Genomic DNA, 16495 nt, shown 5'->3' on the forward strand with positions numbered 1-16495 from the left:
TGCTAGCAAATCAACAGCATTGCGTTACATTGTGTCATCGGTCATGACGACGACTATCAGGTGCTTTGGCCATATGAATTGTTGTAGCGTGACCAGCGTTTAGAGCGTTTGAGCGAGACGTTTCAGGATTTAGAATGAGGGACCTGCTGAATAGTCCAGTGTATTTGGAAAGAGAAACTCAATATAAAGCATAGGTTAAGCCAAACAATAATGGATGAGCTGTCATTGAGGCACGCAAAAAGCTAACGTTTCAGGAAATCTTCCGGAGCCGGGGAAATGGAAATGTCCCAAAATTTGGTATATAAACTTGCCTCTCTCAGCCTGAGTAACATAAGCAAAATCATCAAAGAAGTTTGTAGAAGCAATTATGGGTAACTCATCGTCATCTCGTAAGTAGATCAACTTCTACCAACCTGTATTTGTAATCAGTGTGAGTTAAACAAGAGATGTTGTATTTCATGTTTTAGTGTCTTCTAGAAATGAAGAGCTATGGCTAATGATTTCCTATTTATTTTATCGTGAACTTACATGATTTTATGGTCCATCCGTGATAACAAAGTAAAAAGATTTTTATTATTGTTAGGTCATAAAGCAAAAACAAAGAAGACCACTAGCAGCGGTGGTAGATACAAGAGTCGCAGTACAGGTGGATACAAGAGTCGCAGTACAGGTAAATACATGACCTGCAGTACAGAGTATTTTAAACCCAATTTTCAAATGATACGCAAATATCGGTACATGTGAAGGGTGTTTTTAAAAAATATTTTTTCTGATTAGCGACAGAGAAAGTCTCTTATTTAAATACGTCTTACGATAAAAATGTGTAGATAAAATGATTCGCCCTGCAACTTTGACCTGGTCAAATCAAGCTACTCTGAACAAAGGCCTTTTCAGGGTTGATGTCTCTCACCGAATAAACTTGTTTATAATATATTAGCAAGTTTCCAAGATTTGTTGCTACTGTTAATCTATTGTATTAGACTGTGATTCATAGAGTTAGTGGTTAGTTAAGGTCAAGTTAATTGACAAGATCAAGGATTGCTTTGGAACATTCCGTAGTCTATAGGAGAAAATAGTTAATGGGCTTCAGTTGTCATAGTATTTCATTATATTTTAGGATATTCTGGTGGAGGGTTCTTCAGTGGAGGAGGCGGCTTTGGGGGAGGTGGAGGAGATGGTGGAGGCGGTGGTTGTGGAGGAGGCGGTGGCTGTGGAGGAGGCGGTGGAGGATGTTAGGTGAGATATATCACAGCACGAAAATAGATTATAGAATGGAGGTGTGTAGGAAATGGCTGGAACAATAAAACAATTTGAAGTTGTCTCCACTGACTCAACAACATCTTAGCCCTAGATTCAGGGCACTAGACCTTGAAATACAAGGCTACAAAGGCAAATGCATATTTATACATATATCTTAATGCTTAAAAATGTTGCTAGTGTTTATATAATTTCAAGTTTTATTTTCTGTTTCTAATTATATTTTATTTAAATATGTTTTTTTTTATATTTAATGTGACAACTTGTATTATTATGTTGAATGAATACTGGAAATGCTCAGTAAAAATAAAACAATCTTGGTAACAAATAAATGGATATATTTCTATTTGGGAAATTAATACAGCTATAGTAATGGCTTCTATTGTCTCCTCTTAAAAGTACACAACTCTCGAGTGACTCAATTACTCACTAATAGATAACAACTGATTTGAATAATTCGGAAATGGTCACATTTTATCAAGCAGTACACAAGGCATAAATACAAAACATTGCAATGTTTTCAATTCTTTGTCAAATCTTTTGAAAAAGTTCTGTCATGTAAATCTGTGCAATTCGTTTAATTGATGAATATTTATAGAGATAAATATTTGCTGACTAAAGAAGTATTAATTAGACAATATGCACTTGTAATGACATACATGTAATTTAAAAACCCATCAGAAAATCGCAGTGTCATAATCTAACACTAAAATATTATTCTCATTTTGTGATCATTGCTACTGGTTCACAAGTATTTCACTTCCATGCACTCGAAATTTGTTTAACCCGCTGATCCTCAACAAAATTAAAATTTGGATGCAAAGCGTATAACCACAAAGTTTCATTCAATAAGAAAAATAAACAAAATTGAACAGAACTTAGTAAATACATGAAATTAAAAAGACAACAACAAACACCTTGAAATAACCTGAAAAATAATAGCACACACCCAGCCCTACAACCGCAGAACAATACGTTGCAATTCATGTACTGTATGTAAGAGAAATAATACATAATAGTCAAACAAAAACTATCAATACTAAATAAAAGGAACGAACTAACATCAACATGCAGGCATGCCTAAAAATTGGAAATTCATAATCATTGTCCCTACACAGCACCATCTTATCAACCCATCAATCACAGCCTGATGAGCGCCAAGCATGAAACAACATTGTTGCTGCCACAATATTTATGCCAGTAGGTAATTAAGTATTTTTTATTACAGCACCAATCTGTTAGCTTTTACAACGACAGGTTCAAAGCAACATTCACATGAATAAACAGTCACAATGACTTTTTTTCTGAAAATCTTTGTTCATGCTCAGGACCATAGACCTATTAACTATACTATATAGTATAGTTAACAAGAATTAACTCACTTAACTATAAACTCTTTATATTAAGTGAAATTTACATAAAAAGAGGTTTACATTATATGAGTGTCAGCTGTAATATGTTTTAGATGTAGTTATGATATAAGGAGTAGATCATTAAAGGTTGACTTGCAACAAAATTCACATCACAGTTATTTGGTATCAAAAGATTCACTGTCTTACTCTGTTGTGTTGTAGGTGAAAAATATGTGGAAATGTGATTACAAGCGCTTGAAACCTAAAAATGAACAGGTAATCGCAGCCATCACGAAAAAGCCGTGGTGTAGAATTTCTTTTTTCTGATGACGTTCGCAAACATTTTGGTTATTGTTTGACACGTGATGTTATCACGCAAATTGAAAGGCCAATAAAAGGCTCAATATAAAATGTCTCATAGCACTAGTTTATGACAAACACTTCGGGTTTTACCGAAGAGCCCGTATCACCTATACATGTAGATGCTCGCTACTTTACAGTTTTGTTTCAGCTTGGTCTAATCGTCTAGTAATCTGATCATGTGACCCATACTTCCTGCCAAACAGCAGGAATAATTTCTGAAGCATTTTTCGACTATCAAGGGTTACCAACAGGCTTGTTATGTTTATCAGAGGATAATATGCAATCCTTCAAGCTATAAGGTTAAAAAATTAAATGAATTTTTATGGTAGGTTTTGAAATATCAACGCTCAAAATGACAGCATTACAATGATGATGAAATAGACGCCTAAAGACAATAGACATGGTTTTATTGAATGCGTGAAGTATATTTGTGAAAATATTTCTATGAATGAGATTGCATGCAAGTGTAAACAGAAGCCATCGTGTTCAGCTACGTCCCATTCAAGCCATTTTGGAAAGGGATTCCGAGCTACGGCGTTTCCGTGATGAACTGTTAGTTTTTGAGCTTTTAAGAGTTTGTAATCACATTTCCATATATGTGGCACCTACAACACAACAGAGTAAGACACGGTGAATCTTTTGATACTAAATAACTGTAATGTGAATTTTGTTGCAAGTCAACCTTCAAATAGTTTGATACTAAACTTCACATAAATTCTTTATGTTAAGTGGAATTTACATAAAAAGAGGATTACATTATATGAGTGTCAGCTGTAATATGTTTTAGATGTAGTTATGATATAAGGAGTACATAATTAAATAGTTTTATACTAATGTAGGTTTCATTAGCCAGTCTGAGTCATAGCTTAGATGCTGTTGATGAGGTTCTAATCAGAAGGTTGAGGACAGGCAATTACCAAAAATCATTAGTGTTATAATATTTACACTCTCTGTTGACTCTAACAAATGGAGAGGTCATAGCTAAAGCTTGTTGCCATATAAACCTCCAGCGAGGATTTAGAAGCGCTAGCGTGTGCTATTGACTGCTGGTGCACTTGTGTAATCTGTTTGCTTTTTGGTCATAATTAGAATGCTACGTTTTTCTAACTGACCAAACAATTCACATGCAGTGATCTATTGTATTTTCTTACTTATCTATTGTATCTTATTGTACTTTTATTAGCAAACAGCTAATCCTTATGTTTAAAATCTTGAATAATATATAAGTATATATTTATATATATATGAATATATACATGTAAATATATACATATACATAAATATATATATATATATATATAAATAAATTTATGTATATATATACTCATGCTACAGACAGTACTGTATGTATATATAAATATATAAGTATATATTTATATATATATATGAATATATATATAAATATATACATAAATATATATCATATATATATTAATACATATATATATGAATGTATATATATATATTTATATATAAATATATATATATAAATCTTGAAAGATATATAAGTTATGACAAATTTAATAGCAATCAGTCTATAATAGATTGAGCTACATGTACTATATACACATTAATAGAGCGCAGTCTGAAATAGCGATTAACTCGTTCAACCATTTGATATTTACATTGGGCAACATACAGTCATACAACTGAGATAGTCTACCAATGTATTCAGCCAATGCCTGAAAACATGTACATGTTCAACATTTTGTAAAATTGTGTAAAGTTTGAATTTGAAACTTAGCCTTTTGTTAAATGAATGTATGGGTTGCTATTGACAAATAATTTTTGATAAATTTAAATGTCGATAGAAATAGCGCTGCAGTGAAATGTTTAATTGTAGTTCTACAGTTAGCAAGAATAAATTTGTAAAACCACAACACTTTGCAGCTTGCAACAACTAGCTTTAGACTTCTAGAACAGCTAGGTAAACTAGGGATTTACACTCAGTGTAACTGGTATCTCCCTGTATCTGCGAAGAGCTATGGCGTCTGTCGGTGGATAGTGCAAAAGTTATCGCTGTTCAACTTTCATAAAGAGCAAAGAGTCGCGCTGTAGATGTCGCAACGCAGTCTGCAATCTGATGACTAAGATTTGACCTTTAGAAAGGTTATTAATGGTGTCAAAAAACACCTCACATTAAATGTTTCTGTATTTAATTTTCATATTTCATATTCCTTACTACAAAACATCACTCTGTAGTCTTTTTGGGAAGTACTTTAAAAAAATGCAAGGTAGTGCGTTATACATTACTAGCAATACTTGCACCAGTTCGTTGGGCAAATACGAAAGTAATCAAACTTTGAACTACTATTGAGACCAAAGTGAAACTTCTAACTACTGTTGAACCAAAATGTTATTGCTGTTGACATTGAAGTGAAACTTCTAACTACTGTTGAACCAAAGTGTTATTGCTGTTGACATTGAAGTGAAACTTCTAACTACTGTTGAACCAAAGTGTTATTGCTGTTGACATTGAAGTGAAACTTCTAACTACCGTTGAGACTAAAGTAAAACTCCTACTGTTGAGATCAAGGTGAAACTTTTAACTATTAGTTAGACCAAGGTAAAACTTATAATTACTATTAAAACCTAAGTGAAACTTTGACCTACCATTCAAACCCAAGTGAAACTTTTAATCCCAAGGCCAAACACGAGCGAAGCGAGTGTGCTTGGAAGATTTATGATAAATGCATATGTGCACACAACTCCCGAAAAGTATCCACTCCCAAACCCTTGTACTGTACCGAAATCCCAACAAAAAAATTTAACCATTTTTCTTTGGAGTCGTTTAAGTATAATAATGATACAAAACATCTATACACCTATTCAAATATGTTATCAAGTCTTTGAAAATTGTCGACAATATCCTAAAGCTTACCCATCTGATCGGATGATACATAACTAGAAAGATTCATTTGACCTAAAGTCGCCATTAAAACCTGACAAGCTTTTTTAATCAAAATTAAGACCGGCCAACAAAACGTTCATAAAGCCGTGTGACAGATAGTAAAAAAATGTGCATGTTTCACCAGTCTATGACCAAAATTACCGTTGGAATATCATTTGTTGCTCTCTCTCGAGTCCGAAACATTAATGACTTACTTGTTGACAACTTCGCTAGGGAGCGCATCACTCGATTAGCTATCAATGACCAAATCCTACATTGTAAAAGAGAGGAGGCTAGACTTGCGTGACTTTTAACAGAACACTGTATTTATCTAACAAAACTATTTCTATTATTTTTTATATGAACTTTTTCTAAACACTTCATATGTCTCCTTTTCTATATTTCTATTGTTATATATTTCCTTTGTTATTAGTTTGTATACAACATGCTTTACATATACTTATATAGGGCCTACATATAAATCTATTTACAACATTATTCTATATCATATACCATTATTCCATTTCTATTACTTTATATACAACTTTACATTCCCCATATACTTTCCATTCACAACATTCCTAACATTTTTCTATATTTACACTTATAAAATAGAACTTTTTCACCTTTATATATCTATTTCTATTACACTACCAAATAGAACTGTAATATCAACAATTAACCAATTACTCATATACCTGTTTTCAACCCAACTTTACCTTCAAAATGAATTGTTAGTTGCACCTTTTTGGAGTCGTGCTCTCTAAAATTTATTTTACATCATCTTGAACAACTCATTTACACTATACTCTCTCAATTCCTCTGACAAATACTTTTTCAACAACCAGCAGTACCCTTTCTTTTTTCTATTATCACTTGGGTCATGAGCTGTATGACAGGGGAATTTCTAGTCACTATAGAAATCACGATGAAACTCCGAATTACTATTGAGACTAAAGTGAAACTACCAATTAGAATTGAACCAAATTGAAAGCCTTCAAAACTTACAGTCTGGTTATATGCAATACATTGCAGCATGCTACATAAATTTTTAAATAGAATGCTTGCCCTATCACCAGTAGCGCGGTATCCCATTTACGGATGTATAAATTTCGTTCATTTGGCCCTAATCTGTGAGCTACATCCTCCGATGTTGTCACTGCCTCAAACAGCAGTACACATTCTAGTTAAGTGCTGCAAAGTAATGATTTTTAGCTATTGCCATATGACTTGCGATTGTTGCAAATAAAAGGAAAACAACAATAAACCAACAAACAGTAAGATTATTAATTCAAACAGTCTACGTTGTAAACAAAACAAATATTAAAGCTCAACAAACTTTGACAAATCATCCTGACAACAAAGATGGTTGTTCATTTTGAAGAAGATATTGAAAACGTACTACCTACATGAGCATTTTTATAAGAATTCGATACTGAGGTTTTCTAAAAATGAAATGTGTCTTTCTGTAAAGAATATAAACTTATACATGCACCTGGAATTTTTTGGGAAGGTATACCGACTTTCAACTGATGTACCCCAGAGGCGATTGTAGTTGGTTCCGAAGCCAATGAGAGTCCTTGTGTGACTTTAATCACAAACCGACTGATTTGTACTGACCGCCGAACCACGGCCGCTCCCAAAAGTTTTTATTTCAGACCATCAAAAATAATTTAAAAAATACTTACATGAGAGATGGCAATCTATATACATAGTTCTCAAAGTTGGTAGAATGTCTGTCGGTGCGTCGAGCTATAGCTATTATTTTAGCATTGCGTCCTGACGTTATGATGCCCCTGTTAAAAAATATTTTGGATATAAATATATGTAGCACGATGCTTCTTCGTTCCTTATGGCTAATTTATTCCGCTCCAAGATATCGACAATAATTTATTTCCAACTTAAAATTTGGGGATTTGTGTACTGATTATATACGTTATTAAAATATATACGTTGCTTGCCAGGGCGAGTTCAGCGTCATCCGTTATGGTAACTTTTCTTGAACTTCTATTTTTCGTTTTTTGTAAAGTTCAATTGTTATATCCTCGGTCAAGACCAGCTCTTTTCACACGGACAATTGTATTATCTACATAGGAAGAGTCTCGACATTCTCTCTCCGTTTGTTTCGACAAAAACAGTACGATATCTCATTTTTACGTTTGTACCAGTATTGAGAGGTACCATTATCGTTATATTCAAAAGATATGAATTCTATTACTTCTAAGAAACACGATGCTTTTTTGTGTTTTTTGAACTTCTATTTTCGATTTTTCCTAAGGTTCAATTATTATATCTGCGATCAAGAAAATTTTTTTTCCCGTGGACAATTGTAATATCTCCGTAGGAAGAGCCTCGACATTCTCTCACCGTTCGGTCAGACAAAGACAGTATGATAGCTCATTTATTTTTACATTTGTACCAGTACCGAGAGGTACCAGTGTTTTGGTATTCGAAGTTTTGGTGGATAGCTTCTGGTGGAACAGTAACTTTTTATTATAAACACACTTCTATGCAAGAACTGTTATTATTAATTCAACATATTCAAGAGTTTTATTCTGTTTTCTCAGTTCGTATTAATTGTATCATTACTGAATCATCTTTTATTTGTAGCAAAACATACTTAATTTAGCTATACTTGCTAATTATTTCACATTTACATCTATAAACCCTTTTATAGTTGTTTTGTTTTTTTTTAAACTTATTGGACCTGCACAAAATATTTTCCTCATGATATGAAGTTTGAAAGTTACAGTTGTTTGAAAAGTTGTTTGACAAAGTTTGAAAACCTTTACAGTTGTTTTTATTTTTTCTCTCAATTTATTTCAACTAAACAACACGCTTTTCTCATGAAATGCAGTTTGAAAGTTAGAATGGCAAATGTTGTTATATATGGTTAATACAAAAAAATTTTCTGTTCAAAGGCTTTTTTATTACCCGAGCAACACCGGGTAGCGCAGCTAGTAACTATACTATTACTAGAAAAAAGTCTATTTGTCATGTGAAGAAAGTCTTTGTGTTATGACCAAGAAAAATGCTCAAAATCAATAATTGCTCTTACATGCGACAGATTTGAAGTCCCTTTTGAGTGGGTCTGCAGACATTGGACTGATGTAGGGCAAGAGAACAAGAGAAATTACGATTGGATGCGTATATATAAATATACAAATAGACAAATATAGCGTATACTATATTTGAATAGCCTACATTTAGATGAAGCCCACATTTTCATGGATTTCTAATTCCTTTAAAGGGAAAGTAAACACATTTTACTGATGAAGGCCAACATTTACCCTATTTGTTTAGTGTAATTTACTACGTTTAGCCAAATATAAATTATTTCTTACAACAGATAAATATTCAGAATAATATTTTAAAAACAAAAAATGCCCGTGCATTCACATATAACTGAATACAGAGTCATTTTTCAATCGCATATTTTGCAAAGATCGGATAGATAACGCCATTGCGAAAGTGAGTGTGAAACGGACTCGCCACTGGAAACGCTGAATCCTAATCATTCATCCAATCACGAGACACGTAGCGTTTGACTTGAATCGTGATATAATGTGAGGAACATCGCACGTCTCTCGCAATTGTGACAATACGGAAACAAGTGCACATTTAGAACACGTCTTCGACCGTCGTTGCTAATACATTAGTATCGTAATACATCGTATCGCTAAAATATTTCAGCTTAAATTTATTTCTGTCGCTGTTCTATTACGTTCACAATACAATAGCTAAAAGACTCACAGCTAAAACAACCACTCCTTATAGAAGCTACCCAATTGATGACAAAGTTGAAGATGGGCAAAGATATAAATATATCAGTGGTGAACTATTCAATGAGCGCAAGCGAAACAGACAGTCAGATTCATCATCGACATGTTCAACAATGATTAGTATAGCAACGACCATGAGCACTACTATTACTACCACTGCTTCAACTACAATTTCTTCGCCTACAACTACCTCTACTGACGTCTTACCAACTCCAGATAAATTTTGTAGGTGTGGCAATTGTTCTGACTTGCCGACAGCTATTGAAAAAGTATGTTGCTACGCTGAAAATTTGGCTAATACAAACTTTTAGGATGATCAGTATATTCCCGGTATAAATAGCTCCATCTTGCAGTCTAATTTACTAATACATCAGATATTGGGAAAAGTTGCCATACAACTCTCATGGTTCAAGCATCAAAGGTGTCTTGGCTTCAGAGGGGATGCTCTTCTGTTTACTAACATGACTAATATAAACTACAGACACCATGTTTATAGAAACTATATAGATTTCGTCTACGGTTACCTCGGATACCTTGGAAGGAGAAACCGGAAAGTTATTCCTTCATGCGTTGTTCCCTACATTCGCACAATGTGGCCTGATCCAAATGGGAGCTATGTAGGCTTCAAAAATGTGGGATCGGAAGATGAAGATCAGAATGATGCAGATGAAGTGGAGCTTTTTATTATGGATGAAGGAAATTAATGTAAGTTCAGTTGAGTTGAGGAAAATATAGTTTTTATAAATCTTTTAACTGAATCTGACAGCAACGTTACTTAGCTGATCTTCATGACAGTGAATAAGTGAATGCGTGGTTTGAGAAATAATTATATTTCAATCATTTGACTTGCGCCATGACATAAAAACACCACATTTAACAGCTTACGTTACATAAATCTAAATCGTGTTATACAAAGAACTGCATAATATTTATAATTTGAATAGCCTGTTATATTAACTTTATCAAAAAATATTTCATATAAAACTAGGGATTGAGTTTAACTTTTACGTAAATCTTGACCTATGCATTTCTTTCGCAGTGTTACCATCTGGTTTTATAAGATTTTTTAAAAGTGGAGCTGCTCTGTCCTGCAATTCAAATATTTGTATATTACACCATCATAGTAATTTCAGAATGTTGCACAGGCTATGGAGGTTTTCTAATGAGGCTGTGGAGGTTTTCTAAAGCACCCGTATGTTGACCATGGTTCAACAGATGCAATGTGTTTAGCAGTCTTGTTTGTCCTAACGCATCACAAAGGACTTTGTGCCTTACACTTCCTGGAATTACCCATTTCACCTTTCTTTCCATTTCTCTGTAAACATCAAATTATTCGTTGTTATTTTTCAAGACATTATAAATCTGCAAAGTTTTTGTTTATTCAAATGTCAACCAGCTGCAGAATATTTAACCATTTGTACCATTTCTGTTTACTATAATGCAACAAATGACTACATATTCTTATATCACAAACCAAAGGCATTCTAAGCGATATATAAAATATTATATTACACATCTCCCTATGCTTTGATATTTCTGAATATATTATTAAATTCAGCATACAGTTTTCATGCCAACATTGGGAATAAATAATATATGTTTTCGTCACTCACAGATCAATTGGTTCATGAAAGCACTGGATGAACTTGTTGTGTCCTGAAAAGCTCCTGTGAATATTAGCGACATGGTTTGTATACTTGCATGGGATGATTGCTAAAAGTATAGAGGAAAAAATAAATGCCAACACAAACAATAACAAACTGAGGCCTAATTTAAATCTGCAATTTATTATTATATAATCAGATTGTAAAAATTAGGTTTTCTTTTGATGAAACAACGCAAATATTACAAATATAATCATGCGGGCAATCGCTTCAAGTGATCTGTAAAGCCTATATTAGTAATGGTAGCATGAATCATAAATAATAATGGAATCCAAATTTTGTGATTATATTAGTCATATATTTTATGAACAATTAGATCATTTCTGTCAATTCAGACCGAACAGAAAATTTAAATTCCCTTACTAACTTTTACTCGGTTAACAAAATTAATTTAAGTGAATCAGGTTAACATCAAACGTAGCCTATGCAATTCAGCCTGAGTCTCATTGTCACCCAGACATATCAAATCATTTCTTTGTACAAATGTACAGTACTACATATTTTGACTTATTATATTTATTATTTTATATTGTAAAATAATTATATTTGTTATTAATATTTATTTAAAATTCTTCATCAATTACTTACGGTTGAGGTTTTCCTGGTTGACGATGCTCTCTTGCTGTATGGTACAACACCATTAGAGAATGGAACCTCTCCCACTCTTAATCTTGTAGTTGTCCCAAACTACTCCGAATAAAGCTGGCTCTTATGGAAGTGCCTAATGCACACGACCGCACTAGCGAAAAGTTAAGTCGGCACGCTTTGCCTTAGACAACCATAGTTTTGCTAAATTTGGCGACTGAGAGACAGGAACTCTAAAAAAGGTTATGCTACGACTTCTACTGTCAGATTTACAACTAGCAAAGATACATCTACCAATCGTAATTAACTGACTGTGGTTAAAAGAAAATATAATGCGTTGAATTACTAACGAATAAGTAAAGAAATTTTAACCGGAAACGGCTTTATCAGGATTCAATGATGGTCCGACATAAATGCACCAAAATATATTTTCAACTTTGAACTTTCTAAACTAGTAGAAATATCTGCTAAAATTTTGTTTTTTCGCTCAATTAACATAGTATGATGCATTACCAATCATATAAAACACTGTTAAAATTATGTGTTTACTTTCACTTTAAATATAAAAACGCCGGTGTGTGGACCCGTATTGATCACAAATAATGGAATATATGTGAGGGGGTGCTGTCCTCACACTTATGTGTTCGGCATGAAACAAGACGTTCACTCTAAGCATTAAGCAAGATATTATATTTGAGTCAGATACAGTGTGTACATAGCAATCACATGTAAAATAACTGCCGATATAAAGCTAAAAACCGTTCTTATATACAAAAACTGTGACAGCATGATTGACATCAAAGTATAAACATTGCCAAACACAACTTGGTATATGTGGCGCACAACATTAGACAAAATATACATTGTATGTTTTAGACACCGATGGCACGACCAAAGTTCACCGCAGAATATATCATTAAGTATGATGAAATGTATCAAGAATAAATATTGAAGGCAGGGACAGGATGAGATATTTGGCTTTAGACATTGTTCATAGTAATTAGTGTCAGCAATGACTGTCAGTATAAATAAAACAGTAAACATTGCATAGTTTGTGTAAATGAGTGTAGTTCTTGGAATGTTACCGCGATGTTATTATAATAAGATAACGCATGTCGTATAAGGCTGACATATTCAGGTCAACTCTGGCGGTCTTCTTTGCTGAGATATAATATCTTACATATGACCACATACGCATACTGTATGTTGTTTGGTGTCCAATACTTATTTCAAATATATATTAGGCTACACGCATGTAGACACTTTTAACACATTCATTTCCTGTATTCCCCATTCTGTAAACAAAGTGCTAGCAAATCAACAGCATTGCGATATATTGTGAGCGAAAGATTTCCACTCCGTCATCAGTCATGACAATGACAAAGAGTGGCTTGACCAAATGACTTGTTGAAGCGTGACGAGATTTCAGCATCTAGAAATAGGGGCCTGTTGTATAGCCCGGTGTATTTGTAAAAAGAAACTCAATCTAAAGCATAAACATAGGCTAGGCCAGGCAATACATGATAAGCCGTCATTAAGGCACGTAGAAAGCTAAGGTTTCAGGAAATCTTCCGGAGCCGGGAAATGGAAACTTCCCTAAATTCGGTATATAAACTCGCCTCTCACAGCCTGAGTAACAGAAGCAAAATCATCAAAGAAGTTTGTAGAAGCAATTATGGGTAACTCATCGTCATCTCATAAGTAGATCAACTCCTACCAACCTGTATTTGTAATCAGTGTGAATTAAACAAGGGATGTTTTGTTTAACGTTTTATTGGCTTTTAAAAATGGAGAGAAATAAATAACGTTTTATTGGCTTTTAAAAATGGAGAGCTAATGATTTCACATTCATGTTAGCTTGAATTAGCATGATTTTATGGTCTTCCATGATAATCCCACGACCAAACACGAGCGAAGCGATTGTTTGAGTGCTTCATGATAAATGCATATGTGCACACAACTCACGAAAATTATTCATCAATGGCCGTCGCAAACCCTTGTACCGACATCTTATCAACAAATTTAACCATTTTTCAATGGAGTCGTTTAAGTGTAATAACGATACAAAACACATATAAACGTATTTAAATATCTTATCAAGTCTTTGAAATTTGTAGACAATATCCTAAAACTAACCCATCTGATAGGATTATACATAAATAAACAGATTAATTTAGCCTAAAATCGTCATTAAAACTTTGACAAGCCTTTTTTAATCAAAATTAAGACCGGCCAACGAAACGCCAATAAAGCCGTGCGAAAAAGAGTGGTAACTAATAAGTTGTGCGCATTTTATGAGAAAAATGTGTACATTTCACCAGTCCATGGCATTATCCCATTGCCAAAGGTTTCTGTAACTAACATAGAAGTACTGAAAAGTAATCATTTCTTTTTTGCCGATTTCAAAGTAACTGACATTTTAGACACTTATAATGAGTACTTTGATATTCTAATTGATGTCCAAAGCAGTGAAAGTAAAGAAAATGACGATGATATTTTTTTAACGATTCTTATAAGATTATTACAATAATTAGTTATAAGAATAATTATTCGATTTTATAAGATTTATTTATAACAATAATCCTTCGAATTTACAAGATCGAAGTATATATAGTGACCGATGTTGGGCAATATGCTACTGTTTTTATTTTTTCTAAATAATTTTGTTAAATAGATTTTCTAAAAATCTAGATAAATATTACAACTTCCTAATATTGGTTGCTATGACGTTTTGAAATTTAAACAAAATTGTGCATTGGTTTTTTATTATTACTGTATTACTATATTAATAATATTGGTTATTCTAATAATATCAGTGCATTTTACTTTTAATATTGCATTTCTCCTATTGCAGGAGAGAGATATGAACATATAATTTTTTCCTTTCATTGTTGCTGTTTGTTGTACATAATAACACCCAGTACAATACAGCTACCATTGCAGTTATTCTATTGAACTGCAATGCCATTTGACTGCTAATATTGCATTTCTCAACCATCAGTACCCTTTTTTTTCCAATATTATTTTGGTCGTGAGCTGTATGACAGGGGAATTTCTAGTAAATTAAAAGTAATTTTATTATTGTTAGGTCGTAAAGCGAAAACAAAGAAGACCACTAGCAGTGGTGGTGGATACAAGAGTCGCAGTACAGGTGGATACAAGAATCACAATACAGGTAAATACATGAGTAGCAGTACAGAGTGTTTTAAACTCAACTTTCGCAAATATCGGTACATGTGAAGGGTAGTTTTAAAATATATATTCTGTGATTAGGGACAGCGAAAGTCTCTTATTCAAATATTTTTTCCAATAAAAATGTGTAGATAAAATGATTCGCCTTGCAACTTTGACCTGGTCAAAACAGGCTACTCTGAACAATGGCCTTTTTAGGGTTGATTTCTCTCACCAAATAAATTTGTTTATAATAGAGTAGAAAGTTTCCAAGAATGGTTACTACTGTTAATCTATTGTTTTAGACTGTGTTTCATAGAGTGAGTTGTTAGTTAAGGTCAAGTTAATTGACAAGATCAAGCATCGCTTTGGAACATATCGCAATCTATATGAGAAAGTAGTTAATGGGCTTCAGTTGTCATAGTATTTCATTATATTTTAGGATATTCTGGTGGACATGGTGGAGGATACTCTAGCTCATACAGTCTAGGATGTGGCTCTTCAAGTTGGGGCTTTGGCGGTGGAGGAGGCAGCAGTGGTGACTGTGGGGGAGGCGGTGGAGGTGGAGACTGTGGAGGAGGCGGCGGAGGTGGTGACTGTGGAGGAGGCGGTGGAGGGGGTGACTGTGGAGGATGTTAGGTCAGACATATTGCTGCATGAGAATAGATAATAGAATGGAAGGATGTAGAAAATGGCTGGAACAAGAAGACTACTCGAAGTTGTACCCATCCACTCTACAACTTCTTAGCCCTAGATGCAGAATGCTAGACCTTGAAATACAAGGCTAAAAGGCAAATGCATGTATATATATTTATATACATATATATACATACATCTATCTATATACATACATCTACATGCATATATTTATATGTACATAAATATCTTAATGCCTATAACTGTTATTAATTTTTATATAATTTTAGATTTTATTTTGTTTCTAATTATATTTTATTTTTATATGTTTTTTCTATATTTAATCTGAAAACTTGTATAATTAAGTTGTATGAATACTTGAAATGCTCAATGAAAATGAAATAATCTTGGTAACACATAAATGGGTATATTTCTATTTGGGAAATTGATACAGCTATAGTAACAGATTTTATTGTCTCCTCTTAAAAGTACACAACTCTCAAGTGACTCAAATTCTCACTGACAGATAACAACTGATTTGAATGATTTGGAAATGGTCAAATGTTTTATCAAGTGATACACAAGGCATAAATACAAAACATCGGAATATCTTTAACTCTTTGTAAAATCTTTTGAAAAGAGTTCTGTCATGTAAATCTGTGCAATGGATTTAATAGACGATTAGAAATAGCGATAAACATTTGCTGACTACAGAAGTAATAATCAGACTAGAGCAACTTATAATGACATACGTGTAATTTAGGAACCTTTTAGAAGATTGTAATGTCATTATTT

The 16495-nt window shown here is 33.3% G+C and overlaps 1 protein-coding gene across 2 annotated transcripts; it reads left to right on the forward strand.

Annotated features, from left to right (window-relative positions):
* Positions 1–271: 271 nt before the first annotated feature.
* On the forward strand, positions 272–16294 carry LOC137408511 (uncharacterized). Of its 2 annotated transcripts, none has more exons than XM_068095065.1 (3): positions 272–389; positions 584–670; positions 1118–1634. In XM_068095065.1, exons 1-3 carry the CDS (start codon positions 368–370, stop codon positions 1234–1236), a joined length of 228 nt encoding a protein of 75 aa, XP_067951166.1. In that variant the 5' UTR covers positions 272–367; the 3' UTR covers positions 1237–1634. The 2 variants fall into 2 exon arrangements, with proteins under 2 accessions (XP_067951166.1, XP_067951164.1); XM_068095063.1 differs by lacking the exons at positions 584–670; positions 1118–1634 and adding exons at positions 14982–15068; positions 15507–16294 and having other exon boundaries at positions 341–389.
* The last annotated feature ends 201 nt before the right edge of the window (positions 16295–16495 follow it).

Source organism: Watersipora subatra, chromosome 11, assembly GCF_963576615.1.
Source record: "Watersipora subatra chromosome 11, tzWatSuba1.1, whole genome shotgun sequence".
NCBI lineage: Eukaryota > Metazoa > Bryozoa > Gymnolaemata > Cheilostomatida > Watersiporidae > Watersipora > Watersipora subatra.

What these genes read in the sequence shown, in the direction of transcription:
- LOC137408511 (XM_068095063.1), top strand. Translation starts at nt 368, where the DNA reads ATGGGTAACTCATCGTCATCTC. An exon ending in GGGTAACTCATCGTCATCTC is followed by an intron (nt 390 to 14,981) that starts GTAAGTAGATCA and finishes TATTATTGTTAG; the next exon opens with GTCGTAAAGCGAAAACAAAG. An exon ending in ATACAAGAATCACAATACAG is followed by an intron (nt 15,069 to 15,506) that starts GTAAATACATGA and finishes ATTATATTTTAG; the next exon opens with GATATTCTGGTGGACATGGT.